At 55.2% G+C, this 26,393-nt stretch overlaps 2 protein-coding genes across 8 annotated transcripts in view; both read left to right on the top strand.

The window, feature by feature from the left end:
• The window catches only part of SYMPK (symplekin scaffold protein), a 35,780-nt gene extending 27,039 nt beyond the window's left edge, over positions 1-8,741 (top strand). For all 6 annotated transcript variants that reach the window (XM_086690146.1, XM_086690148.1, XM_086690147.1 and 3 more), the window contains 9 exons: positions 829-937; positions 1,188-1,288; positions 1,889-1,979; positions 2,617-2,718; positions 6,231-6,418; positions 7,294-7,470; positions 7,647-7,742; positions 7,995-8,324; positions 8,494-8,741. In XM_086690146.1, the coding sequence (XP_086546272.1) occupies positions 829-937; positions 1,188-1,288; positions 1,889-1,979; positions 2,617-2,718; positions 6,231-6,418; positions 7,294-7,470; positions 7,647-7,742; positions 7,995-8,324; positions 8,494-8,628 (1,329 nt within the window). In that variant the 3' untranslated portion in view covers positions 8,629-8,741. The remainder of the gene's footprint in view (positions 1-828; positions 938-1,187; positions 1,289-1,888; positions 1,980-2,616; positions 2,719-6,230; positions 6,419-7,293; positions 7,471-7,646; positions 7,743-7,994; positions 8,325-8,493) is intronic.
• A 149-nt stretch (positions 8,742-8,890) lies between these two features.
• On the top strand, positions 8,891-26,050 carry RSPH6A (radial spoke head 6 homolog A). 2 transcript variants are annotated; one of them, XM_086690151.1, is made up of 6 exons: positions 8,891-9,709; positions 13,085-13,319; positions 17,935-18,699; positions 20,188-20,332; positions 21,075-21,192; positions 25,637-26,050. In XM_086690151.1, exons 1-6 carry the CDS (start codon positions 9,042-9,044, stop codon positions 25,872-25,874), a joined length of 2,169 nt encoding a protein of 722 aa, XP_086546277.1. In that variant the 5' UTR covers positions 8,891-9,041; the 3' UTR covers positions 25,875-26,050. The 2 variants fall into 2 exon arrangements, with proteins under 2 accessions (XP_086546277.1, XP_086546278.1); XM_086690152.1 differs by lacking the exon at positions 21,075-21,192 and having other exon boundaries at positions 25,637-25,877.
• Positions 26,051-26,393: the final 343 nt, after the last annotated feature.

Here is a 26,393-nt window from a genome sequence, read left to right as displayed (position 1 = left end):
TAGCATGGGGATAATCGTGGTTTGCTCGGAAGAAGCAGATCCTTCTCCCTGTTTTCACGGTGAGCCCACCAGACTGTGAGCTCCTGGAGGGCAAAGACTGCTGGTTCCCGGATGATTATGAACATTTATTGGCAGAGGAAGGCGTGAGCCCTTGAAGCCGGGCCCCGCGTTCTCTGCATTCGTTGCTTCTGGAGTGGGGCGGGCTGCAGACGGAGCCCCGATCTGAGCCAGCCGCCGCGCCCGGGCACTGGCAGTCACCGATGCCTTTAAAAGCCTGCAAAGTCTTCACCGAGGAATCAGAGGGCGGGTTGGGCATTAGAGGGCGGGTTAGGTCAGAGGCGACGGGGAGAAAGGGCCAGGCCTGCTGACTAGGCAGCCGGCACTGGCGAAGGCGTGGGGGCTGCGGCAAGTCTGTACCCTGTGAGATGGGGGTAGACGCAGCCCGGATGCTGCCGCCCTGCCCCCTCCCCACCTTCCCCACGTTCCCCCCAGTTCTTCAAGGCTTCTTTTCCCCCCCAGGTTCACTGAGGTAAAATTGACGCAGAGCATTGTGTTAGCCTGAGGTGTAAAATGGTGCTTTGGTGTGTTTTCGTGTGTTGCAAAGTGATGATTACCACAGTTCAGTTAACATCAGCTCATGGAGTTTTTTCTCTGGTGATGAGAACTTTTCAGATCTCTCTGTCCCCAGTTCTTGCCCCAGAGTCCTGTCATCCCCCCAACCACCCTGCCTCTGACGCCTGGGTCTGCCCTGAGCTCTCCTGGGCCCCCTCACCCTCCCCACATCACCCAGCTCCTTCCCCAGCCTGCTCTCCCTCTCTCTCCCTGTAGATCCGAGGAATGGGCATGAACTCACCAGAGCTGCTCCTGCTGGTAGAAAACTGTCCCAAGGGGGCAGAGACACTGGTCACACGATGTCTGCACAGCCTCACGGACAAAGGTGCCCCCAGGACCCGCACCTTTCATCCTTTTCCTCCGTGCCCTAGACCCTCCCTGCTTCCCCTTCCCAAGACCTGAGGATCAGAGCTGCGGGGTATATTGCCAAATGCATTTGAAAAACCGCGGGCCACAGATTCCCGCTCTGATGTGTAGTTGGCCCTCCCCTCCCCTCGCACACGGCCGCCGTCATTTCACCTTCCCCTCGGTGCTCACCCCCACCCCGTCTGTGCTCCTGCTTCTTTTGCCCACAGTCCCGCCCTCCCCGGAGCTGGTGAAGCGGGTCCGGGATCTCTACCACAAGCGATTGCCAGATGTCCGCTTCCTCATCCCTGTGCTCAATGGACTGGAGAAGGTACGGAGCAGGGTGTCCCCGGATGCCCCCACAGATGAAGACGTGGCAGGGCAGGGATGATGGGGAGGCAGGCACCACCAGTCAGATGCTTGTGGGCCCATCCCAGGGCTCATCAGACTAGGGGTCAGTCTCTGCTTCATCCTCTGTGACCTTTAGCAAGCCACCCCCTTCTCTGCACTTTGGTTTCCTTCTGTCAAGTGAGGATCGCAGTGACACACACACACACACAGACTGTCTCCAGGCCTAAATGAAACTGCAGACACAGCACGTATGTGCTTCCCCTGCTTGGGTCTTACTCCTGACAGGCTGTGAGGCCCTAGCAAGCCTCAGTCGTCTCGTGTGTAAAGAGACGATGACCACACTGTCCGCTTGCAGGGGGCCTCAGGGCGTGTGACACAAGGAGGGCTCAGATGGGGAGCGATGAACTGGGGCTGAGTCAGGCCCAGTGACTTGGAGACAAAGCTCAGCTCCAGGCGAGAGAGGGAGCAAGAGGAAGGAAGCGTCGGGGCATGATGAGGCCAGAGCATCTCCTCACTTCCCCAGAGTGAGCATTTGGGATGGGGTACGATCTGACCTGCCTCCCCTGCCCTCCGCCTGCAGAAAGAAGTGATCCAGGCCCTGCCAAAGCTCATCAAACTCAACCCCATTGTGGTGAAAGAGGTCTTCAACCGCCTGCTGGGCACCCAGCACGGTAGGTGACGTCGTGGACGTGGTCAGAAAGCAATGAAGTAGAACCCCAAGATAGAGAAGCTACCCGGTGTTGAAGGATGACCTCCTCTCCCCTCACCCCCGTGGCCGGCGTGGAGGCTGTCTGGTGCACACATAACACGGAGATTTAAAACCCACACGCAAGAGCGCCTGGGACCCTCAGCACAGCACTGGCAGAGTGCCGTCTGCCCTGGCGCCTCCCCACAGCGCCGTCTCGGAGCTCTGTTAGCAAGCCCACTGCCCGGCCCGGCCTGGCTCGGCCTGTCCAGTGAATGCCCACGTCTGTGCTGTGCTGGGGTCCTGCCCTGCTGCGTGCACAGCCCAGGGAGGAGGGAGAGAAACTGCTGGACCACATCAGATGTTGTCTTAAGGAGGGAAGGAACCCGTCAAGGGGAGGAGAGCAAGATAAAGGCCTCCGGCTGTGAAGGAGGGCTTCCCAGAAGGGGTGGCATTTAGTCCGTCTTTCTTCCCCTGCTCCAGCCCTCTGTCCTCCCAGTCCCATCGAAGAAGAGGGCGCCTCATCCTCATTCGCCACTACCCTGATCTGGGGAGCACAGACACAGCTCTTCACTTAGGCTTCCGCACTGTCTCCTTCCCCTTCCCGCCCCCGCCCGCTGCAGGTGAAGGGAACTCGGCCTTGTCCCCGCTGAACCCTGGAGAGCTGCTTATTGCGTTGCACAACATTGACTCGGTGAAGTGTGACATGAAGTCCATCATCAAAGGTGAGGCGCTCCCCCCATCCCCCCCCAAGTGGCCTGGCTGCTGTGGACCCAGGGAAGAACCTCAGTCACCCACATGTCCCCGCTGGAATCTGCCAAGTTGGAGATTGTGCCACCTGCAACCCCATCTCAGCTCTGGATACCCGCCCTCCTCCCTTTTCCTCCCTCCTCCTCTCCTTCCTCCCTCCCTCCCTCCCTCCATCCAAGGAACTGGCTTCTCTACTATGCGCTGGCACAGAGTAGCCCTCAAGAAAGGTGGGGAGCCCCTCCCTCCCCAGGCCTGGCCTGAGGAATGAAGGAAGCTGAGCCCTCGGCCGAGCAGGGGCAGAGGTGTGGCCAGCAGAGCAGATGGAGCGCACCGGGGCACTTGTTGGACGAGGAGTAGGTGCGGAGTCCGGTCTGGGCTCCTGGGCTCCGGTTGAGGCAGGAGAATGTGCCTCCAGGGCAGGGGCTTGGGGACAAGCTGGCCGGCTCACCACAATCAGCAGTTTCATAATGGCTGCTGTCACCGTTTAGTGAGCACTTACACTGAGCCCGGGCGTCCTCTGTGCCCTGCGGGCCTGCCTGCCCGCCCGCCCCTGCGCACCGCCCCTTACCTGGTGAGTATGCCGACGTCCATGTTATAGATGAGGAAATGGAGGTTCTGGAGAGATTGAGTAACTTGCTCAGGGCCACACACAGCTAAGTGGTGTAGTAGAATGTAACAGGAGCTGACGTCCAGTAGACCCGAGCTGGAATCCGGCTCTGCCAGTTCCACCTGTGCGTGCACCCTGGGTCTCGGGCCATCTCCCTAGGAAGCCTTCTGTCCCTCAGCCCTCCTCAGCACTACCCCCGCTCCTCCCCGAGGGAGGTTTCTGGTCCAGAAGCCGTGCTTTCCCACGGAGGTGGGAGCCCTTACTGTCGCCTGCTGTCCTCAGAAGACCCCTTTGACCCGTCTCCTTTAAGAACAAGGAGGGGGTCTTCCCCTCGCCACTTAGTTTCACGTGTGGCCTAAAGTAGCTTCTTAGAAGACTACTTGTTTCCTAGCCTTCCTCAGCAAGTTGTCAGAATCTTTTAGATCAAGACAGGAGCTAACAGAAATTTAAAACCCGCACCACAACTGAGGAGGCACTAAGGCCTCTAGCGAAAAGGGTCTCGAAGCTGAGCATCCAGAAGTGGCCTTATTTTTTTTTTTTTAAGTTTGTTTATTTATTTACTTACTTAAGTAATCTCCACACCCAGCGTGATGCTCAAACTCAGAACCCAGAGATGAAGAGTCGCATGCTCCTGCGACCGAGCCAGCCAGGCACCCCTAGGAGTGGCCTTTTTACACACTGTCACCCCTTTGATGTCAGGGAAGCTCTGGGCCCACTCCCAAGGACGGTACGCTCACAGTTTTGTGTACAATTTGAGGGGATTCACAGACCCCACCACCCCCATAACCCCATTCACAGACCCAGATGTAGTCCCTGGGGGAACACCTGGCTGCAGGTTGCTCCAGTGAACAGTGGCCAGGTCCCTGGAGAGATCCTCAAGGCCTAGCCTTTTTAAGTTTATCTCTTTTTAAATGCTTATTTTTGAGAGAGAGAGAGAGCACGAGCAAGGGAGGGGTAGAGAGGGGTGGGGGACAGAGGTTCCGAAGCGGGGCCTATGCTGACAGCAGAGAGCCCGATGTGGGGCTCGAACTCCCAAGCCGTGAGATCATGAACCTGAGCTGAAGTCGGTCACTTAATCAACTGAGCCCCCCAGGATAAGCATTCTTTCATGGCATTCACACCTCTTTTAAACCACCCTCTTTCTGTGGTGAGTTTTTCTATAACTGGACCTGCCCCCGGTGGCCTGGTGCAGCAATTAAGAAAACTCACTGAGCACCTCTGCTCAGCCCTTTGCTGGGCGGTGCTGGGATGGAGACAGCCTTAGTCCTCCCTCAGGGACTCACAGTCTATCCCCGGACAATAACAACCCACAGTGAGCAGGGCTGAGACAGGGGAGCCCCAAGGGGACACCAAAACTGAAACCACAGAAGGAGGAGTAGGACTGAGGTAGCCGGGGAGATGATGATCCCAGAGAAAGCAAGACTATTTGCAGAGGCCAAGAGATGTGCTGGCATGGTGTGGTTCTGGCACTGCAGACATGAAGCTGATTAGACCTTGTGGTTTAGGGGAAGGGGCCCGGTCAAGAGAGGTCAGACTGGAAGCATTAAGAAAACCATGCCTGGGCCCCATCCACAGAGTGTCTCATAGGCCCACAGTAGGAGATTGGGCTTGATTTCTGGGAGGCATGGGGTTCAGAGTAAGCTTTTTAAAAACCCCTCAGGCTGCTATGGAGGGTGGATTAGAGGGCTGGGTGGGAGGCCCAGGAGGAGACTGGAGCAGAGGGGGAGGGGAGGACAGGGGGTTGGTTGTGGGCCCTTTCAGGCAGAGCAGGCAGGAGCCAGCCACTGCCTGGAAGGGAGGAGGAGGCGCTTTCTTGGTTTCTGGTAGGTTCACTCTGGCTTCTACACTGTCCTTCCCTTCTACACTCTCCTCTGGCCCAGATACCTGCCCTGTCCCCATCCAGTCTCCTTCCTGCCTGCATTCCTGTAATGCCTCCGTCCTCCCCCTGTTCCTTATAGGAGCCCCCTCATTCCTTATAGGCACCCACCCCTGTTCTCCATTAGCCTCTCAAGGATTGGGGGCCTCTCTTCTGGCTCAATAAAGACTTCCTGGTTGACAGACTCACATGGCAAGTGGTGTTTGGGGAAGAAGGGGTTCGGAGGCAGTTCCTGGGGTCTTCCCCTTAGCACAATGGATCAGAGCACTGCCAATCCTGATTTTGGGGTGCCACAACCCACTCCTGAGGGAACAGACCCTAAAGCCTGCCTGCCTTCATGGATGCCCATAATGTGCCCACCCTCCTTGAGCCCTTCCCCACACTGGGTCTGGAGCTGGAGAGCTCTTCGAATGCCCAGGCTTCCTCCTCTTGTTCCTTCCTCCCTTCTTCTGTGGACCGTGCCTCCCACATGGCCCCAGGCCTGGTATCCCTCCAGCACCAGCACAAACCCTTATGCCCTGGTCAGGATGGGGAGTGGGCAGCCCCGAGGCCAGCCTGCTGGTGGAGAGCATCTCTCCTATGAGGGGGCTTATGGAAGTCAAAGCTGCCTTCCCACTCTGGTGGGGGTGGGGAGGGCAAGCCAGAATGGGCCCCCAGGCTTTGGCAACCTGTCTTTCCTGCCTCAGCCTTCCCATGGGTTGTCCCTGGAGAAAAAGGGCCAAGGTCTGCCCGCTCCGCCCAGCGTGGGGCTCCCAGGAGCTGGGCATGTCTTTAACCTTGGACCAAGACCGCAGGCTTTCCAAGGACCAGGCCACAGTACATCCCCTCAGGGACCTGCTGGGCGAGGAAGTCCCTCTCGCCTGGAGCTTCAGGAAGTGAAGGCTAGGTCTCCACTCAACATGGGCAGATAATGGGGCTCTGTCAGGGCGGGGGGGGGGGGTGGCTCCCACCTCCCAGGGGGCAGGCGGGCAAAGAGGACAGGCCCACTTTCCGCCTCCTCGCAGCCACCAACCTGTGCTTTGCGGAGCGGAACGTGTACACGTCGGAGGTGCTGGCCGTGGTGATGCAGCAGCTGATGGAGCAGAGCCCCCTGCCCATGCTGCTCATGAGGACCGTCATCCAGTCTCTGACCATGTACCCCCGCCTGGGGGGGTTCGTCATGAACATCCTGTCCCGCCTCATCATGAAGCAGGTAACCCGCCCCTGACCACCCCAGTCCCGCAGGCAGGACACCACAGCAGGACACGCTGGAGACAGATTGGGGGCAGAACCCCAGGCTTTCCCGGCCAGCTTGCCTGCCGCCCCCCAGAGGGAGCCGGGAGGAGAGCACGCTCCAGGAGGCCCGCCAGCCCCTTTGCCCTCCCTGGCCTGGGCCAAGACGAGACAGCCCAACAGGGGGCGCTCACTCAGCTCCAGGATGGCCACTGAGTGGCAGGAGCAGTTGGCAGGCTTCACGGGCCGGCGTCCCAGGAGAGGCGCAGTGCCCCTTGCCACTAGCTCCGCACCCGGCCAGGAGGCACACTAGAGCTGAGAGGTGGGCCCGTTTTTCAAGAGAAGCTTGAAATCTGGGTGTTTAGAAATACCAAGAGGAAGTAAATAACAAACCCCACTCATAAGCTCTCAGACGAGATCCAGCCCACAGGTTGCCACTTTGCAACATCTGGCTCACAGGTAAAATGCAGACTCAGACGACCCTGGGTTCAAATCTCGGCTCTGCCCCCTCGGTACCCACGGTACCCTGTGCCTCTGCCTCCCTGGGCCTCATCTGTCTAGCAGGGCCGGTGTTGCCCCTCCAGGCTGCTGTGGAAGTGAAATGAGATGGTGCTTGCCTGATAGGGCCACTCCCGTTTCCCTCTCCTCTTTTCCTAAGTGGCCCTCATGAGCCGCTTGGGATCAGAAAGAGAGTCACAAGGTCTTCTGGAGGGCCAGAGGTCGCGGGGCGTGTAGCCCAGAGCAATCTGTTGCCTGGTAGGGATTTGGGCCCCATCTTGGTCAGGTCTCTCTCCTGGTTCGGGGGGTGGCTACCTGCACACCCCCTCAGGACCGCTCCCTCCCTGCCCCGTCCAGGTGTGGAAGTATCCCAAGGTGTGGGAGGGCTTCATCAAGTGCTGTCAACGCACCAAGCCCCAGAGCTTCCAGGTCATCCTGCAGTTGCCACCCCAGCAGCTGGGTGCCGTCTTTGACAAGTGCCCAGAGCTCCGGGAGCCCCTGCTGGCCCACGTCCGATCCTTCACCCCCCACCAGGTACCCCAGGGTGTGGGATGGGTGGCCTCGTGGGTTCAGTCCTGGAGGAGTGGATGGGGGTGGGGAGAGGGGAGCCCTGCACTGCCACAGAGGGTCAGGGATCAGGGATCTGGGGTGTCCACTTGGGGTCTCGAGTCCGAGCACTCCGTAGAGCCCCCAACCTGCTCTTCCCCTAGCAAGCACACATCCCCAACTCCATCATGACCATCCTGGAGGCCAGTGGCAAGCAGGAGCCAGAGGCCAAGGAAGTGCCCGCGGGGCCCCTGGAAGAGGTGAGGGCCCACAGCCCCCCACTCCCCAAGCCATCAAGGCCCACCCTGTTCTCCTCACCCCAGACACCTGTCTGGGAGAGGCTCCTGCCGAAAGGGATGGGAGGTGGCGGAACAGTTGCCCCGTACTTACTCCTTGTGCCCACCCTGCTGTCTGCCTCAGGGTGTCTTCTGGCTCTTTGCCACCATCCCCTGACAGTCTGTGACCTGCCGCCCCCCTCCCCTGAGCTTCTCTTTGCCCTTCCCGACCCCCAGGACGACCTGGAGCCCCTGGCCCTGGCCCCAGCCCCAGCCCCCCGGCCCCCTCAGGACCTCATCGGCCTTCGGCTGGCCCAGGAGAAAGCCTTAAAGCGGCAGCTGGAGGAGGAACAGAAGCTGAAGCCGGGAGGAGTGGGAGCGCCCTCGTCCTCCTCGTCCTCCTCTTCCTCCACCCGGCCAGGCCCTCCCCAGCCCGAGGAAACCATAGATTTCCGGGAGGAGGGGCCTGAGTGTGAGACCCCCGCCATCTTCATCAGCATGGATGACGACTCGGGGCTGACCGAGGCCGCACTCCTGGACTCTAGTCTCGAGGGGCCCCTACCGAAGGTAGGGATGACAACTTCAAAGCAGCAAGGGAAGAAAACAATCAGGGCCCCGGGGTGAAGGGTGTGTGCCAAGTGCCCAAGGTTGGGGTGGGGAGGGGAGGGTACAGCCCGAAGGAAGGCTCGGAGGTAGGATCACACTGTCCTTGACCTACTCCCCCTTCTGTCACCAGGAGGCAACAGGCGGGTTGACCTCAAAGGAGGAGCGCAGCCCCCAGACCCTCACCCCTGCTGGAGAAGATACCGTGAAGACCCCCAGCCCCGCCGCCGAGGAATCCGGGGAACCCGAGACCAAGGGGAACAGCTGACGGGGCTCGGTGGGGAAGGGGAGTGGGGCAGAGAGCTCGGGGAGGGCAGGGCGGGGCCTAGCCGGCGGGGCTTTGCCTTTAAAATTAAAAAGATCGCGGGTCTGGGGCGTGGATGCAGTCTCTGGTCTCTACCTGCGTGTCAGCTGTGGGACTGCGCGGTAGCTAGTGAACGCGCCCAGCCGCTGCCTGGAGGACAGGCAGCCCCTCGCTCGTGGGGCTGCGCCTGCGCGGAAACCGGCTCCTAGGCCCCGGCGTCCCCGCGCGCCCTCCCCTGGTAACGGCCCGCCCCCTCCCTCCTTAGAAACCGGGCGGCTGGCATAGAGGCTAGCCGGCCTGTGGCGGCAGGCGGGCGACCGGTCTAGCCTGCCTGTCTGCAAGCCTTCCTCCTGGAAGTCGGCGATCCCTTTTGAATTATGGGGGACCCACCGTCCGACCCTGAGCCCCCTTCCCAGCCGCCTTCAAGTCGGAGGAGTTCCCAGGTTTCCCAGCGGCGCGGTCTGGAACTCTCTCGGCCCCAGCCCGCCTTCCCCGAGGAGGCGGAGCAGATACCACTTGATACCTCCATCCTGCAGAGCAATCGGGGGATTCTGGCCAGCCAGGCCAACCTCCAGGGCTGGTCGCTAGGGGCCAGCCCGACCCAGCAGGAGAACTTGACGATGTTCCAGGCTGAGGAGGCCCAGCTGGGTGGGGTGGAGTACCCGTCCCCGAATATGGGCTTTCCCTCCGAGCTACAGCCCCAGCTTTATCTGGAAGAAGGTGGGATCCAGGCCACCCAAAACGCCGGCCTAATGCTGCAGCAACTACAGCGGGGCCAAAGCAACCTCTTCCAGCAACTGGAGTCTGCCTACCTGGAGACCCAGCCGGACTTATTGGGCCAGTTCAACACGTACCAGAGAGATGACCTGCAGTTCAGCCAGCATGGGCCCTACTTGAGGGATGAGCCCACCCTCCAGTTCTCACCCTCCGAGCCGGGCTTCACGCCCTTCACTCTGGAGGTGCCCGAGCCGGAGCCTCTGGAGCTGGCCGTGCAGAACGCCAAGGCCTACCTGCTGCAGACCAGCGTCAGTTGCAGCCTCAGCCTGTGAGAAGGGGCTCCTAAGTGGGGGGGGGGGGAGAGGGGGTGGGATCCTAGCCAGGAGAGGACCCAGCCAAGGCTCTGCCTCAGGCTCCCAGGTCCCTTCAGTCAGACCGGGGATCACCCCTCATGGGTAACCAGGGACTGTTCCAGGGGCATCTAACTCAGGCTAGGAGTCGGGATGGAAACGCTAACAGCTAGCATTTACTTACCAGGCTGCCACCATTCATACATTAACATCTAGTTCTCACAGCTGAGATTAGCACATCTACTGTCCCCGTTTTACAGAGGACGAAGCCAAGACAGAAAAATTCGGTCCCATATCCAAAGTGATAACAGCTAGGATGTGGCGGAGTATGTGTGATTTGGCTCCTGAGGCCCTATTAGCCACTAACTTGCCAAAGCCTCTTAGCTGTAGTTAGAATACACTTCTCAGTCCCCATTATGTCATCATGGAACTTACACTTTGGTGGGAGAATGGGCAATAAATATAATAAATGATAGGTAATGATGGGAGCTAAGGTGGAAAATAAGGCATGGCGAGGGGAGTTAGGGAGTGCATGTGAAATAGCATGAGGTCAAGGAAGGCCTCTGGGGAGGCCTCTGAGGAGGTGACATTTGATCAGGGACCTGAAGGAGAAGAGGGAGAGCACCTTGCAGGTGACAGAGGAAGCACATTTAAAGGCTTCAAGGCTTGCTGTGTTTGAGGAACAGCAAGGAGGCTGGTACAACTGGAACCAAGGGAGAAAGAGGGAGAGCAGGAAAGGGCCAGGTTGGAGAAGTAACAGTTCTTGCTAAAGCACAAAACTGACCCCATCTCTCCCAGGCACAGGGCTTGCCATGGCTCAGGAGTAAGTGCTTCCTCCTCACAAGAGCCATTCAGCCCCTGCCGCTCTCCAAACTTCATCTCTAGTCAGCTCCTGGCTTCAGATCCTAGAGTCTAGCCAGAATTAACCTCTAGCTTTTCCCAACAGTTCCCACCCTTGGAATCTTTAAGGTCCTTTATTCAAAAGCCATGGTCAAAGTCTGACCTCTCCTTACCCTCCCCAATTCAGTGATGGCTCTCCAGCACACCCAAGACAACTGCCGAAGGGTTTCCACCCTGCAGACAGTTAGACATACATGTTTTCTTGGAGAGAGAGACAGAGAGAAAGCACGCTCAAACATGACAGCATGGGAGAGGGGTTGAGAGGGAGAATTCCAAGCAGGCTCCACACCTAACCTGGAGCCTGATGTGGGGCTCGATCCTCTAACACTGGGATCATGACCTGAGCTGAAATCGAGATCAGTTCAGCCAAGTGAGCCACCCGGGCGCATCACAGACACACATGCTTTGAAATCAGACCAACCTGGTTTCAAATCGTGACTGTGCTACCACTGTGTGATCTCATGGCCTCAACTTTTCGGAGCCTCAGTTTCCTCACCTGGAGAGTAGGGACTGTAATTGTTCCTCAGATGTACAATTGTGGTGAGAATCCAACACTGCTCTCAAGTGCTCAGCATCGTCCCTGGCTCAGGTAGAAGGAAGCCAATACAATACTGTTATCACAGTATTGTCTCACTGTGTATCAGGCGGTGTCACTGACTCCTCTCCTCCCCTGATCCCTCCCTCTCCTTCCACTCCAGCCAACATGCCAGGCACACCCTCCACTCAAGGCTTCTGCACATCACCCCCAATCATACCACCTGCAAACCATGGCAGTTTTCCTTCTTCCTTTCCGATCCTTTTTGCCTTTCCTTTTTCATGTCATATTGCATTAGCCACGACCTCCAGTGTAGTCGTGAAAGCAGGCATCCTCGTCCCCAATCTCATAAGGAAAAAGTGTTCAGTCCTTCACCATTATGTGCCATAGGTTCCCCTTTATGTGATTGTAAAAAATTACCTTCTGGGGCGCCTGGGTGGTTCAGTCAGTCCGACTCTTGATTTCAGCTCAGGTCATGACTTCACAGTTCGTGAGATCAAGTCCCTCATCAGGCTCTGTGCAGACAGCCAGAGCCTGCTTAATATTCTCTCTGTCCCTCCCCCACTCTCACTCACATGTGTGTGCGTGCACTCTCTCTCTATAAATAAATAAACATTTTTTTTAAATTACCTTCTAGGGGGATCTGGGTGGCTCAGTCAGTTAAGCACCTGACTTCAGCTCAAGTCACGACCTCATGGTTCGTGAGTTCAAGCCCTGGGTCGGGCTCTGTGCTGACAGCTCAGAGCCTGGAGCCTGCTTCACATTCTGTGTTTCCCTCTCTTTCTGCCCCTCCCCTGCTCACTCTCTGTCTCTCTCTCTCTCTCTCTCTCTCAAAACATAAATAAACATGAAAAAAATTAAAAATAAAATAAAATTACCTTCTGTTCCTAGTTTGGTAGGGTTTTTAAAAATCATAAACGGGTGTTGAATGTTATCAAACAACTTCTCTGCACCTACTGAGGTTATCTTACATATATTTTGAACATATTAACATGATGAGTTAATTTTTTTTCTGTTTTTCTAATATCTTTCCAGGCTTGCATTCCTGTTATTAGCCCAGTTTAATCATGGTGCATCATTTTTTGAGAGCATCTTTTTGCTGGATGTCATTTGCTAATATTTTGCTTAGGGTTTCAGCATCTATATTTCTAAGCAAGATTGGCATGGAATTTTCCTTTCTCCTAGTTTCCTTCAGTTTTTTTTTTTTAATCTTTTTTTTTGAAAGTTTATTTATTTTGAGAGAGAGACAGAGAGACAGTGCACATGAGTGGAAGGAGAGACAGAGAGAGAGAGAGGGAGGGAGGGAGAGAGAGAGAGAGAGAGAGAGAGAGAGAGAGAGAGAGAAAATCCCAAGCAGGCTCTGCATCCTAAGTGGGGCTCCATCTGATGAGCCCATGAGATTGTGACCTGAGCCAAAATCGAGAATCAGACACTTAACTGAGCCACCCAGGCGCCCCTTCCTTGAGTTTTGTTGTCAAGATCATGTAAGACTCACGAGATGTCTCAGGGCCTATGCACCTGCTGTTCCCTCTGACTGAAATACTTCTCCACCCCCCCCCACCCCCACCCCCAGTATCTGTATGGTTTGCCTCCTCACGTCTTTCAGATCTCAGCTTAAATGTCACCTTGGTGTGACCTTCCCTGGCCTTCCTATTTAAACTTACAAGCCATCTCCTATCCCTGGCATTCCCAGCCCCCCTCCCTGCTTTGTCTCCATAGAAATTACCACCTCCCGACACACTGTATGTTTTGCACATTCGGTTCATTTCTGTCTCCATCATCAGAATGTCAGCCCCACCAGGGCAGGGACGTTTTCTGTGCTGTGTCCCCAGCGCCAGGCACGGGGGCCAGGTACGCTGAGCTCACTGAGCTGAGCGAGTGATGTCTCCCACCTCCCACTCCCTCCCACGGGAGGCAGGTATCAGCACCTAGTGAACCTGCTGACCAAGATCCTGAACCAGCGGCCCGAGGACCCTTTGTCCATCCTGGAGTCGCTGAACCGCACCACCCAATGGCAGTGGTTCCACCCCAAGCTGGACACCCTGCGGGACGACCCAGAGATGCAGCCCACCTACGAGATGGCGGACAGACAGAAGGCGCTGTTCCTGCGGAGCGGCGGAGGCGAGGGCCAACAGGAAATGGAAGAGGAGGTGGTGAGAGAGGCGATGGGGAGGGGCGCGTGGCATGAGGGGCAGTGACCCAGGCTTAGGCACAGCCGGTGCTAAGGTCCGGGGGCGAGGGGATGCACAGTAGGACCCAGAAACCAAAAACAATTTCAGGTCAGTGTGCGAGGTTGGCCACGGGGGGTGGGGGTGGGGGTGGGGCGGGAGGACCAGATCACAGAGGGCTTTGAATGCCAGACCAAGGAGATTGGGCTTACTCCTGAGGCCGCTGGAGCACCACGGAAGGGTTTGAAGCAGAGGAAAGGCTAGTGGGCTTTCTTTTTAGAAGACAGACTCCAGGGGCCCCTGGGTGGCTCAGTCGGTTTAAGCTGCAGACTCTTGATTTCGACTCAGGTCACGATCTCACAATTGTGAGGTCGAGCCCCTCATCAGGCTCTGCGCTGGGTGTGGAGCCTACTTAAAATTCTCTCCCTCAGCTCCTCCCCCACTCGCTCTCTCCCTCCCTCTCTCTCTCTCTCAAAAAAAAAAAAAAAAAAAAAAAAAAGCTGACTCCAGGGCTAAGCGGAGGTGGAGGCTGGTCTCCCTCTTGCCGTCCTTTACTCCTCCCTCCCCCAAATAATTCTGCTTTGCAGGCGTTTTCTGTGAAACTCATTGCCTCCTGGAGTCTCTCAACACTGAAGTGCCCCTTATCCCTAGACTCAGTTTCCCCTTTTGTAAGTCAACCCCTTGCTAAGAGCTCTTCACCTCCTGGCCCAGTAACATTTCACTAGCCTCAGAATATTTAATTCCACAATTCTGTTTCCAGGCTTGGACAACGGCATAAAATTCAGGTGAAGGACTCTTCCACTCGTTCAAGAAACATTTGCTGGGGACTCTATTTATGATGATTCCGACGCCTCCTAGGCCCCCGCTAAGAGCCTTGAGAGCCTTGTCTCGGCTCATCCCCCGAAACAACCCTGCAAAGCAAGCGCTACTTAATTTCTATTTGTAGAGCAAAGACTTCAGCTCAGAGGGCGGGAAGCTAGGACGTACCAGAGACAGAACTAGGAAAGCAGGACCGTGACCTCCAAGCCCGTGCTATACAGAACCTTTGCCCCATCTGCGGATGCGATTGCTCTGTGCTCACGTCCATGCTTCTGAGAGTCTGGGATTCTGGCGACGGTGGGGTGGGATGGTGAGAGACCACGGGAGCGACAATCTGACAAAGGAATGAGCCCTTGGGTGAGCAAAGCGCAGGTGGAAATACCAAGCCTCGCGCCAAGTTTTACTTGGGAATATGGTTTTAAATTTCAGATGCAGTTTCTCCTCGGGAGGCCCCACCCACTTGGAAATACACCCTTCCTTTCCACCTCCGGGTCTTACCCACATCTAACGCAAGGCCCCGAAGGCTCCGCCTCCTTAGAACGCTTGGCTCCTAGAGGCTCCGCCCCCTTGGAGCACTACGGCGCTTGAGGCTCCGCCCCGTTGAAATGCCAACCCCCGGAGACTCCGCCCCCTGATGGGCTTGTCCCTGAAGGCCCCACCCACTTAGAATTTGGAGCTGGAATTCTTTCTGGGAGGTCCGCAAACTCGTGGCAAAATTGTGGACGTTTGTGGCCTGTGCATGTTTCTAGGAAGAGACTCAAAGAAATCAGTGATTCATCATTTTTTATATATTTCTCTGACAGGAGGTAGGGCTGTCATTTCCTTTTTTCTATTTCTCCCAAGTCGCTAGCCACGATCCCCAACAGCCATGGTGGAATAATGCATTCTTTCCCCCCATCCTCTGAAATGCCATCTCTGATTTATTTACACCTCTACGGACTCGACCTGTTTGTGGATTCTCTATCCTTCTCCTTCCGCCCTTGTAGATGGCTTTCTGCCCCGGAACTCACTGCGCCTCTGTTTCATAAAGCTCCTGACTACTCTCCAAGTTATAATTTCAGACTAACTTCAGTATTATTGCATCACATTCCAAAAGCTGACACTTTACTTATTTGACAACATAGACCATGTGAGGGCAGGAAACAGACGATGTTGCAGAAGTGGAGACAAGAGATGTAAACAAGACAGAAGTTTCTCCTCACACCCAATGGTCAGGTGCAAGCAATCTGGAGATGGCGGGAGGATGCCACATGTACGTTCTCTCCCCCCAGACACGCATTACTGGCGATAGCAGAGGATGGGGAGAGAAGCAGAGTCTGACCTGACCTTGGGGGGCAGTTTCCCACTCTTGCTGAAATTAACAGTGAGCAGGGTGGAGTGATATCACTTAAACAGGGTTGGTGAGGCCACTCCATTGCCATGTGGATGGAGGGTGGGGATTCCCAGAAAGAGGGTGATGGCCATTGTTGGCTCATGGGCCAGGCACACACTCATCCCTTTTTTTTTAAATAAAAATTTTAAGATGTTTTATTTATTTTTCAGAGAGAGAGAGAGAGCAGGGGAGGGGCAGAGAGGGAGGGGGACAGAGGATCCGAAGCAGGCTCTGCGCTGACAGCACAGAGCCTGATCTGGGGCTTGAACTCCCGAATCTGAATCCGAGATCACCGAGCCACCTGGGCACCGCTCTACCCTCCTTCCTTTGTCTTCCTCCCCGTCAGCGAGGTGTCTTGGAATTAAGCTTGACTCCACTCCCCCTGAGTGGCTGGTGTCACCACCAATCAGGAAAACCAGCTTTTGCATTGCGTTTATGATGGGAAGAAAGCGCCAGAACCACTTTCAAAAGAACGATTCTCCTACTATTGAGCATTAGGGTGTGCTACATCTCGAGCTGAGGTAAAAACAAACAAACAAACAAACAAAACCCCAGAATCCGAAGCAGGCACCAGGCTCCGAGCTGTCAGCACAGAGCCTGACGCGGGGCTCGAACCCACAGACTGTGAGATCATGACCTGAGCCGAAGTCGGACGCTCAACTGACTGAGCCACCCAGGCGCCCCCTTATGAAGTATTCTTATGAAGGGTGATGTATCCCTCACCCAGACCCTTCAGAATGTGACCTTATTTGGAAGGAGGGTCATTGCCGATGTAATGAGTTATAATGAGGTCCTTCTGGAATAGGGTGAAGCCCTCGTCCATTATGCCTAGTGTCCTTACAAAAGGTGAAGTTTGGACACAAAGTCTCAGTCATCCAGCATGTGGCTCCCACACTTGCCTGTTTCACTTGCCGCCACACGCACAGAGTGGACCCATATTAGTCTGTTATGGCTGCTGTAACAAACTTAGTGGCTTAAGACCACATAATGTTTTACCTTATAGCTCTGGAGGTCAGAAGTCTGCTTCGGATTGGGCTTCACCAGGCTGAGGTCAGGGTTGGCAGGGTTGCCCTACTGATGGAGACTCTTGAAGAGAAACCATTTCCTAGCCTTTTCCAGCTTCCAGAAGCAGCACACCTTCCTTCCTCCTGGGCCCTCCTCTGGAACCTTCCAGTCTCTGACTCTGATTTCTGCTTTCATCACATCTTCTCTGACCCTCCTGCCTTCCCCACTTTCACTTAGCAAGACCCTTGTGTTGACTTGGGGCCCACCCGGACCATCCAGGATGATCTCCCTGTCTCAGGATCCTTAATTTAATCACACCTGTAAGTCACTTTTGACGTGTCAGGTAGTCACAGGTCCAGGAATCGGGACATGGACATCTTTTGGGGGGATCATTACTCTACCTTCTATACCTCCTCTCTCTCCCTTCTGCTTTCAAATTCTGGCAAGAGAGCATGTGGTCTCCCCGATTTGGGCAATGTGTTTCCCTGGGCCAGTCATGTTGGCCAAGGGTGGGTCATGCCAGTCTCCTGAGGAAGGACCTCATGTGTTTTGGTCTCTGCTATATCTCAATGCCTGCTTAGCCTGGGACTGGCACCCACTGGGTCTTTAATAAAGATTTCTGGACTGACTGAAAAGTATTGGGGTCAGCCTGTGGCCATGTGGCTATGGGAGTGGCTGCCTGGGTCCAAACCTCACTGTATTCTAGTCTCAGCCCTCAATTTGCTTGTTCTCACTCCCTTTCTGCCCCCGCTTCTCCGTCTCTCTGCCTCTCCCCCTCTGTCTCCCTGAACCAAGTAGATGGTGAAGGAGGAGGTGGTGGGGGCAACAGTCATCACCACCATCCTCCAGCATCACTGATTCCTGGGCTCAAGACCTGCATCTTCCCTTAATTTGTTATATGATTTGGGGTATCTGTTAGGGGTGCATTTGGCTGCAAGTAATGGAAAACATGACTAGAAGTGGCCCCTTTGCCCCATACAACAAGAAGGGAGGTAAGGTGGCTCAGTGATGCCACCAGGGACCCGGCAGTTTCCACCTTTCAACTCTACCATCATTAAGGTATGGGTACACACCATCCCATGCATTGCCTCATGGTCCCAAAATAGCTGCTGTGCTTCCAGATCTCACATCCCATTGCAGGCAGAAAGAAGGGGGAAGGATGAAGGAGCAAAGGATTTTCTCCTGGTGATTTTCCTTTTCCTTTCTTTCTCCCCCCACCCCCCACCCCTTTTCTTTTCCTTAAGGGACCTCCTCCCCAAGGACTTGTCCCTACATCCCACTGGCCTGCAGCGGTCGCATGAGCAGCTGGGTTACAGAGCAGTTTAGCTCTCCGGATTTCACAAGTCAGGCTAGGGAGCAGGGCTTCAGCCTTCTTTCCTCTGCCCTCCACCCGCCCCTCTGCAGGCTGAGACGGCGGTGCCCAACGTCATGGAGACCGCCTTCTACTTGGAACAGGCTGGCGTGGGCCTGAGCTCGGACGAGAGTTTCCGCATCTTCATGGCCCTGAAGCAGCTGGTGGAGCAGCAGCCCATCCATACCTGCCGCTTCTGGGGCAAGATCCTGGGGCTCAGCCGCAGCTACCTGGTGGCCGAGGTGTCCTTCCGGGAGGGCGAGGAGGAGGGCGAGGAGGAGGAGGCGGAGGAGATGATGGAGGGCGGCGAGGGCATGGACGCACCCGACGAGGAGGAGGGCGAGGAGGACGAGGAGAAGGACACGGACATTATCCCCAAGCCCATGTGGAAGCCACCGCCCGTCATCCCCAGGGAGGAGAGCCGCTCGGGCACCAACAAGTACCTGTATTTCGTGTGCAACGAGCCGGGCCGGCCGTGGACGCGGCTGCCGCACGTCACGCCCGTGCAGATCGTGCAGGCCCGCAAGATCAAGAAATTCTTCACCGGCTTCCTGGACGCGCCAGTCGTCAGCTACCCGCCCTTCCCGGGCAACGAGGCCAACTACCTGCGGGCCCAGATCGCCCGCATCTCGGCCGCCACGCACATCAGCCCGCTCGGCTTCTACCAGTTTGGGGAGGAGGAGGGCGATGAAGAGGAGGAGGGCGGCGCGGGGCGCGACTCCTACGAGGAGAACCCCGACTTTGAGGGCATCCCGGTGCTCGAGCTGGTGGACTCCATGGCCAACTGGGTGCATCACGCCCAGCACATCCTGCTGCAGGTGAGGACAGGGGACTCACCGGGGTCGGGGGGGGGGGGGGCAGGGAAGGGGAGCTCCAGGCAATGCTCTCAAGGGCTGGCTCTCTGCCTGACGTGCTGCATAATATTCACCATCCGGCAGATATGGGTTGACGATGCCCTGTAAGACACTGTTGGGGCCGGATGCATCCTGGAGTTCCGAGCTTTTCAGATTCCAGAAAGGTGACAGGGCACACATACCAGAATATTACGCAACAGCTCATCTCATGGAGGGGCTGGGACACCAGCCGGTGCTTAAAGATTTCATTATTTCTGGGGCGCCTGGGTGGCTCAGTCGGTTAAGTGTCCGACTTCAGCTCAGGTCAGGATCTCACGGTCCGTGAGTTCGAGCCCCGCGTCAGGCTCTGGGCTGATGGCTCAGAGCCTGGAGCCTGCTTCCGATTCTGTGTCTCCCTCTCTCTCTGCCCTTCCCCCATTCATGCTCTGTCTCTCTCTGTCCCCAAAATAAATAAACATTAAAAAAAAGTTTTAAAAAAAAAAAAAAAAAAAAAAAAAAGATTTCATTATTTCTTTTTTCTTTTTTTAAAAAGTTTTTTTTTTTTTTAACGTTTATTTATTTTTGAGAGAGAGACAGAGCATGAGCAGGGGAAGGGCAGAGAGAGAGGGAGACACAGAATCCGAAGCAGGCTCCAGGCTCTGAGCTGTCAGCACAGAGCCCGACGCGGGGCTCAAACTCACCGACCTCGAGATCGTGACCTGAGCCGAAGTCGGACGCTCAACCGACTGAGCCACCCCGGGCGCCCCAAGGCCTGCCTTTTTTGACCGCCTGATGTGTTGAACTCTATATTCGTGCATTCACTGGTTCAAGGAAGCCCCTGCTGTGTGCTAGGAGCTTTTATTCATTCAGTCCACAAACTTTTATTGACTCTGCCACGCCTTCTTGAATCCAAACAACTTCTTTTGGGAGTGTTGCACGACTATCATCCCCACTGCCTCGCTGAGGCAGGTGAGTCTGCTCTGTGCTGTGCACTTAGGTGCGTTCACTTAACAGACACATATCAGCTCTTCAGGGCCTCGTGTAGCCCGTCAGCAATCCAACGAGAGAACCCCTATGCTACCCCCATTTCACTGATGAGCAGAAGATCATATGGGAGGCTGAATATCAGTTCCCTGGGGCAGAAATTGGGGGCGGGGGGTCTCTCCTCTCAAGGATGTTTCCCCAGCACCTATCTGTATGTAGTAGATGCTCATTAAATATCTGACAAATGAATGAATGAATGCCCAGATGGGGGGCCACACAGCCAGCAGGTGGCAGGAGTCTCCATCTCACAACTATAGCTCTCTCTCCCCCAACCCGTGTGACTAGCCCTGCCCCCCCTGCCCATACTTGGGTCCCTGAGGACAGGGCCAGGCCCCGGTGTCCTTCCTGGCCCCTCACCACCTCCCAGGGTGCAGGCGGGTTACTATCCCCCCGGGGGATGTGGTCTGACCACCCCCCCACCACCTCCAGGGCCGCTGCACTTGGGTGAACCCTTTGCAGAAGATAGAGGAGGAAGAGGAGTTAGGGGAGGAGGAAGAGAAGGCAGACGAGGGGATGGAAGGCGTGGAGCAGGAGGTCGGGCCCCCGCTGCTGACGCCGCTCTCCGAAGACGCAGGTAACAGTCCTCTTGGCCTCACACACGCCAGCCCACCGGCCCAGGTGGGGACTGGGGAGAAAGCGGGGTTGGGGGGGGGCATCTCTCTCAGCCTCAGTTGCTCCCTCATCTATAACACGGGCCTGGTGATCGTGCCTCCCTCCTGGGGTTGCGGGAACACGTCCATCTTGTGAGCCGTGTCTGGCATACGGCAGTGGCCCGGGTGGTGGGATATGATCTTTCCAGTCCCGTGTGGGTTTGGGGCGAGAGACAATTAGACAGGCCTTCCCCAAGAAGGCAGGACCCGAGCTGGAATTTGGAAGACTGGATGGGGATTTCCCGAGGTCAGGGTCTCAGGCACCTGGAGGAAGGAGGAAGGAGAGGCCGAGAGCCGGTGAACGGGCAGAGCCCGAATTTGAACCCGGATTTCCGGGACCACAGGGCCTGTGCCGTGCCCTCTGACCCTGGTCCAAAGCCATGGCTGACCTGGAAGGGCGATCACCGAGCACGGCAGCGCCTGCAAGGGAGGTGACATAAGTATACCCACTTCTTGGATGCGGTCACTGAGGCTCAGACTGGCGAGGTGGCTTCCTGGGGCCACACGGTGAGAAAGTGATCTGGAGCCAGCCACACTCCCTTCACGAAGCCTCTCCCTGTCTTCCTTCTTTGCGCCCTCCCCTCTTTCTCTCAGTCTCCCCTCCAGGGGGCTGCGCAGGGCTGTGGGGAGCTCTGACCTCCCCTGGTGCTCTCCACTCCCCTGCAGAAATCATGCACATGTCACCGTGGACCACCCGCCTGTCCTGCAGCCTTTGCCCACAGTACTCCGTGGCTGTCGTGCGCTCCAATCTTTGGCCAGGGGCCTATGCCTACGCCAGTGGCAAGTAGGTCTTCTCCTAGTCCCTTCCAGAAGAGGAAGCCCCTATAACCTCTTCCGAGCCAGGCTGAGGGTGGATGGGGGCAGAGAGTGGAAGGAACCCCTTTCAAGAAGCCCCCTGGGCTGACCCCCTCACTCAGCTCCAGGACTTCCAACCAGGGCTAAAATGAGAAATCCCGGACAAAAAGTGAGAGCCCCTCAGATAAGAGAACGGAGGATCAGAGAGGGTAAGGAACTGACCCAGGGTCACACAGCGTATGCGGGATTCAAACCTGGATCTCTGGCCTCCCGGCCCAGGCTTCTCAGCTCTATGAGTCACAGAGCCAGACAGGACTCAGGAGTCCACTTTGATGTGGCCCTGCCAGGGGCACCGGCTTCTTTCCGGGGGACCTAACTTCTTCCCTGGGCCCCCTGGCAGTTCTTCCAATTTGAAGGGTCTTGGGTCCATGGGGCAGAAGTCTTCCCTGCCAGGATCCCCCACAAGTTGCTCCCCAAAGATTTGTCACTGCTGCATATTCCCACCCATGCACACTCACTGAGACACTCACCACACACTCGCCGGGCACAGAGAGGCCCTCAGTCTCTCCCACTGGGCGCGACGGAGCCTTTCTGCTTTGCCGCTTAGGGAGCGCCCTGGGCAGCCCCGCGCTGGGCGCACTTACCAACTCTGTCCACCAGATGGCAGGATAAGTTTTCCTAGATTTTTCCCTTTCCAGCTCCGTGCCCAGGGTGCACTGTTCCATCCTATGATGAGATTTCGTGTCATCTGGCTACTTTCACCACATTCTTGGCGATTTTTTCGCCTCCAGAAACAGGGAAGAGTCTCCTTGGCTTGCTTTCGCCAGCCCCATCTTCTGGCCGCACCCTAATTTGCCAGCAGCTTTCTTTTCTTTTTAAAGATTTTATTTATTTATTTTTTAAGTTAATTTATTTATCTTGAGAGAGACAGAGACAGCATGAGTCAGGGAAGGGCAGAGAGAGAGAGAGAGAGCGGGAGAGAGAGAATCCCAAGCAAGCTCCGCACTGCCAGCACAGGGCTCCATGCAGGCGTCGAACCCATGAACCCCAAAATCATGACCTGAGCCGAAACCAAGAGTCAGATGCTTAACTCACTGAGCCGCCAGGCTCCCCTTAAAGATTTTATTTTTAAGTAATCTCAACCCCCCAACACAGGGGTCAAACACACAACCCCGAGATCAAGAGTCACACGCTCCACTGACTGAGCCAGGCAGGCGCCCTGCCAACATCTTTCTGAAAGCAAAAGATAGATCCAAATTGGGAACTCAACTCACCCATCCATCCACCACTCAATCATGCATCCCTCCCATCATCCATTTGTTTTTTCTTTATAAAACCCTCTTGGGTGTCACTGTTTGCCAGATGTATGCTAGGTCCCAGGCCCTTATTGAAAAGGCGATATGGATCCTGCCTCTGAGAGCAGGCAGAGGAAGCACAGAAACTAATAATATAGCGCCCCCCCCCACCAGCCAAATAAATACCCTGTTACAAACTAAGTACCACTAGGGACAGTGCGGGGACCAATTAAAGCTCATACCTGTCGGGGCGCCTGGGTGGCTCAGTCAGTTAAGCGTCCGACTTCGGCTCAGGTCATGATCTCATGGTCCGTGAGTTCGAGCCCCACATCGGGCTCTGTGCTGACAGCTCAGAGCCTGGAGCCTGCTTCAGATTCTGTGTCTCCCTCTCTCTCTGACCCTCCCCCATTCATGCTGTCTCTCTGTCTCAAAAATAAATAAACATTAAAAAAAAAAAAAGCTCATACCTGTCATCTTAAGGGGATCAAAGTGGGATTCCTGGGAAGAGCAACCTTGAGGTGAAATCTCTGGGGAAAGAGAGAAGTAAGGAGCGGGGGAGGGGGAAGCAGGTAGACCAGAGCTTCCCAGACTGTGAGTGTACACGACCCCAGGGATCTGATTCAAGTGAAGGTTCTGGTGACACAGGAGTGGGGTTGGGGCCTGAAGGTCTATCTTTTTATTTTTTTTAATGTTTCTATTTATTTTCGAGACAGAGAGAGAGCATGAGCAGGGGAGGGGCAGAAAGAGGGGGAAGACACAGAATCCAAAGCAGGCTCCAGGCTCTGAGCTGTCAGCACAGAGCCCGACATGGGGCTCGAACTCACGGAGTGTGAGATCATGACCTGACCTGAGCTAAAGTCAGACGCTTAACCAACTGAGCCACCCAGGCGCCCCTCTGAAGGTCTGTCTTTCTACAGAAGCTCAACCTCCCTGGTGAGGCTTCCAAGGAAGCAGTGTTTTCGAAGGTTCTAGGAAGACCTGGAGGAAAGCAAAGGTCTCAAGAACAGCAAGGCTGTGAAAATAAGGGCATAGCCAAACAGCCTGCGGGGCAAATTCTCCATCCCTCTCTCTCCCCCCCACCCCCTGCCCCTCACTGCCTCTCTCCCTATCTCCCAGTCCCCTCTTTTTCCTCCCATTTCCTCCTCTAGTTAAAATTCTGGGAACAGGCGGGCTGGCAGGCTTGGCCCCAACCCCTTCTGTTCTTGTTCATTATCAGTCTCCTCCTTCTAGAATGCAGGCACCACAGCAGGGATCTTTGTCTAATGTGTTCGCTGCTGCGTCCCCACACCTAGACCAGCACTGTCCAACGTAAATAAAATGCAGGCCACCTGCATCACTCTACATTTTCTAGAGGAGCGCCCAGGTGGCTCAGCCAGTTAAGCGTCTTGACTCTTGATCTCAGCTCAGGTCTTGATCTCAGGGTTATGAGTTCAAGCTCCACGTTGGGCTCCATGCTGGATGTGCGGCCTACTTAAAATAAATAAGTAAGTAAGTAAGTAAATAAATAAATAAATAAAATGTCCTACAACTAGCCATGTTCAAGAGTAAAAACAGGCAAGGTTCCTTTTAATAGTTTATTTTACCCTATTATATTTTATTTTTTTTTTCAACGTTTATTTATTTTTGGGACAGAGAGAGACAGAGCATGAACGGGGGAGGGGCGGAGAGAGAGGGAGACACAGAATCGGAAACAGGCTCCAGGCTCCGAGCCATCAGCCCAGAGCCCGACGCGGGGCTCGAACTCACGGACCGCGAGATCGTGACCTGGCTGAAGTCGGACGCTTAACCGACTGCGCCACCCAGGCGCCCCACCCTATTATATTTTAAATGTTGTCATCGCTATGTGAAATCGGTAATGTAAAACTTAACGAGCTATTTTACATTCTTTTTTTAAACTTTTCATACTCTGTCTTCAGAATCTGGTGTGAAGTTCGCACTTACAGCACATTCCATCTGGATGCTACGTTCTCATCAGAAGTACTTGACCTTGGATTCAGATTTCACCACATTTACAGCTGAGAAAATAGATTCATGGACCCAAGTTGCCCCAGGCACACTTCGACATTCTCCCGTTATCCAATAACAGAACTGAATATCGGTTTTATTGTTTACATTTGAATTCATTAAAATGAAGTAAAATCCACCCAGACGACAGCAGAACACACATTCTTTTCTTTTCTTTTTTAGCATTTATTTATTTTTGAGACACAGAGCACGAGTGGGGGAGGGGCAGAAGGAGAAGGAGACACAGAATCTGAAGCAGGCTCCAGGCTCTGAGCTGTCGGCACCCCCATGGGCTCGAACTCATGAACCATGAGGTCATGACCTGAGCCTGTCAGACACTTAACCGACTGATCCACCCAGGTGCCCCAGAACACACATTCTTTTCAAGTGCCCATGGAACTGTCTCTAGGATTAGACCATATGCTAGGCCAGGAAACAAGTGTCGATAAATTTAACCGGATTGATTATACAAAATATGTTCTCTGGCCACACTGGAGCGAAATTAGAAATCAATAACAAAGGAATTTGGGGGACTTTCGCGGATATGTAGAAATTAAACAACACACCCCCTAAGTGACCAGGGGGCCGAAGGAGAAAGCATGGGTGAACTTAGAACATCAAATACAATTAGAAACTCAGGCTTTTGGGGCGCCTGGGTGGCTCAGTCGGTTAAGCATCCAACTGCGGCTCAGGTCATGATCTCCCAGTTCACAAGTTTGAGTCCCGAGGCAGGCTCTGTGCTGACAGCTCAGAGCCTGGAGCCTGCTTCGGATCCTCCGCCCCCCTCCCTCTCTGCCCCTCCCCGGCTCTCTCTCTCTCAAAAATAAATAAAACACTAAAAAAAAAAAAAAAAAAAAAGGAAAGAAACTCAGGTTTTTGGTCCCACGTTTCAAGTGCTCAGCAGTGACATGCATTGTTGCAGGGTACAGCTCTAGACAGCCCGGCACTTAGGAGACAGATGCTCAGTAAACACTCAAGAGCACGTGAACGGAGAGACCTGGTGGGCACAGCACATTCCACCCCACCACCCACACCTGTGCAGCCAGGCCAAACCCTCGCGGGGTCCCACCTTCAGTGGAAGTCCAGGCTGGGGCCTTGGAGGAAGGATCTCTCAGTATCTCCCTGCCTTTCCAGGAAGTTTGAGAACATCTACATTGGCTGGGGCCACAAGTACAGCCCCGAGAACTTCAACCCACCCCTGCCAGCCCCCGTTCAGCAGGAGTACCCCAACAGCCCCGAGATCTTGGAGATGAGTGACCCCACGGTGGAGGAAGAGCAGGCCCTCAAAGCAGCCCAGGAGCAGGCCCTGGCGGCCGCGGAGGAAGAGGAAGAAGATGAGGAGGAAGACGAGGAGGAGGATCTGGATGACTGAAGGGGGCCCCCCCAAGCCCCTTCCGCAAGCAGGTAGATAGTAGGTTTTCCCTTATACATAGTTAGTGATGGGGTGTTGTTTTTTCCCCCCACTGTCGGTTTGCTTTCTGCCCCTGGAGGGCAGGAGTAGAAGAGGGAGGTAGCTGCTCTAAAATAAAATTTCCCCATGGCACTATGGCCTAGTTTCTCATTTGTGTGTTGCATTTTCTCACTGCAGTTGTTGACATGGCCCCCAAGTCAGGGCTGTTGAGCTCTGCTGGGAACAGACATTGCTGCATAGGCCCTCCCATCTGTTTCATTCATTCATCTGGCCACCAAACAACTATTTTTTTCAATGTTTCTTTATTTATGTTGAGAGAGGGGGAAGGGCAGAGAGAGAGAGGCCCAAGCAGGCTCCACGATGTCAGCGCAGAGCCCAACGCAGGGCATGAACTCACGAACCGTGAGATCATGACCTGAGCCAAAATCAAGAGTCAGATGCTTGACCTGAGCCATCCAGGTGCCCCCAAACAACTATTGA

The sequence above is a fragment of the Puma concolor genome, chromosome E2 (assembly GCF_028749965.1).
Source record: "Puma concolor isolate L17-30 chromosome E2, mPumCon1.1.hap2, whole genome shotgun sequence".
Lineage (NCBI taxonomy): Eukaryota > Metazoa > Chordata > Mammalia > Carnivora > Felidae > Puma > Puma concolor.
The sequence above is the reverse complement of the archived record's forward strand: the minus strand, read 5'-3'. Positions and strand labels throughout refer to the sequence as shown.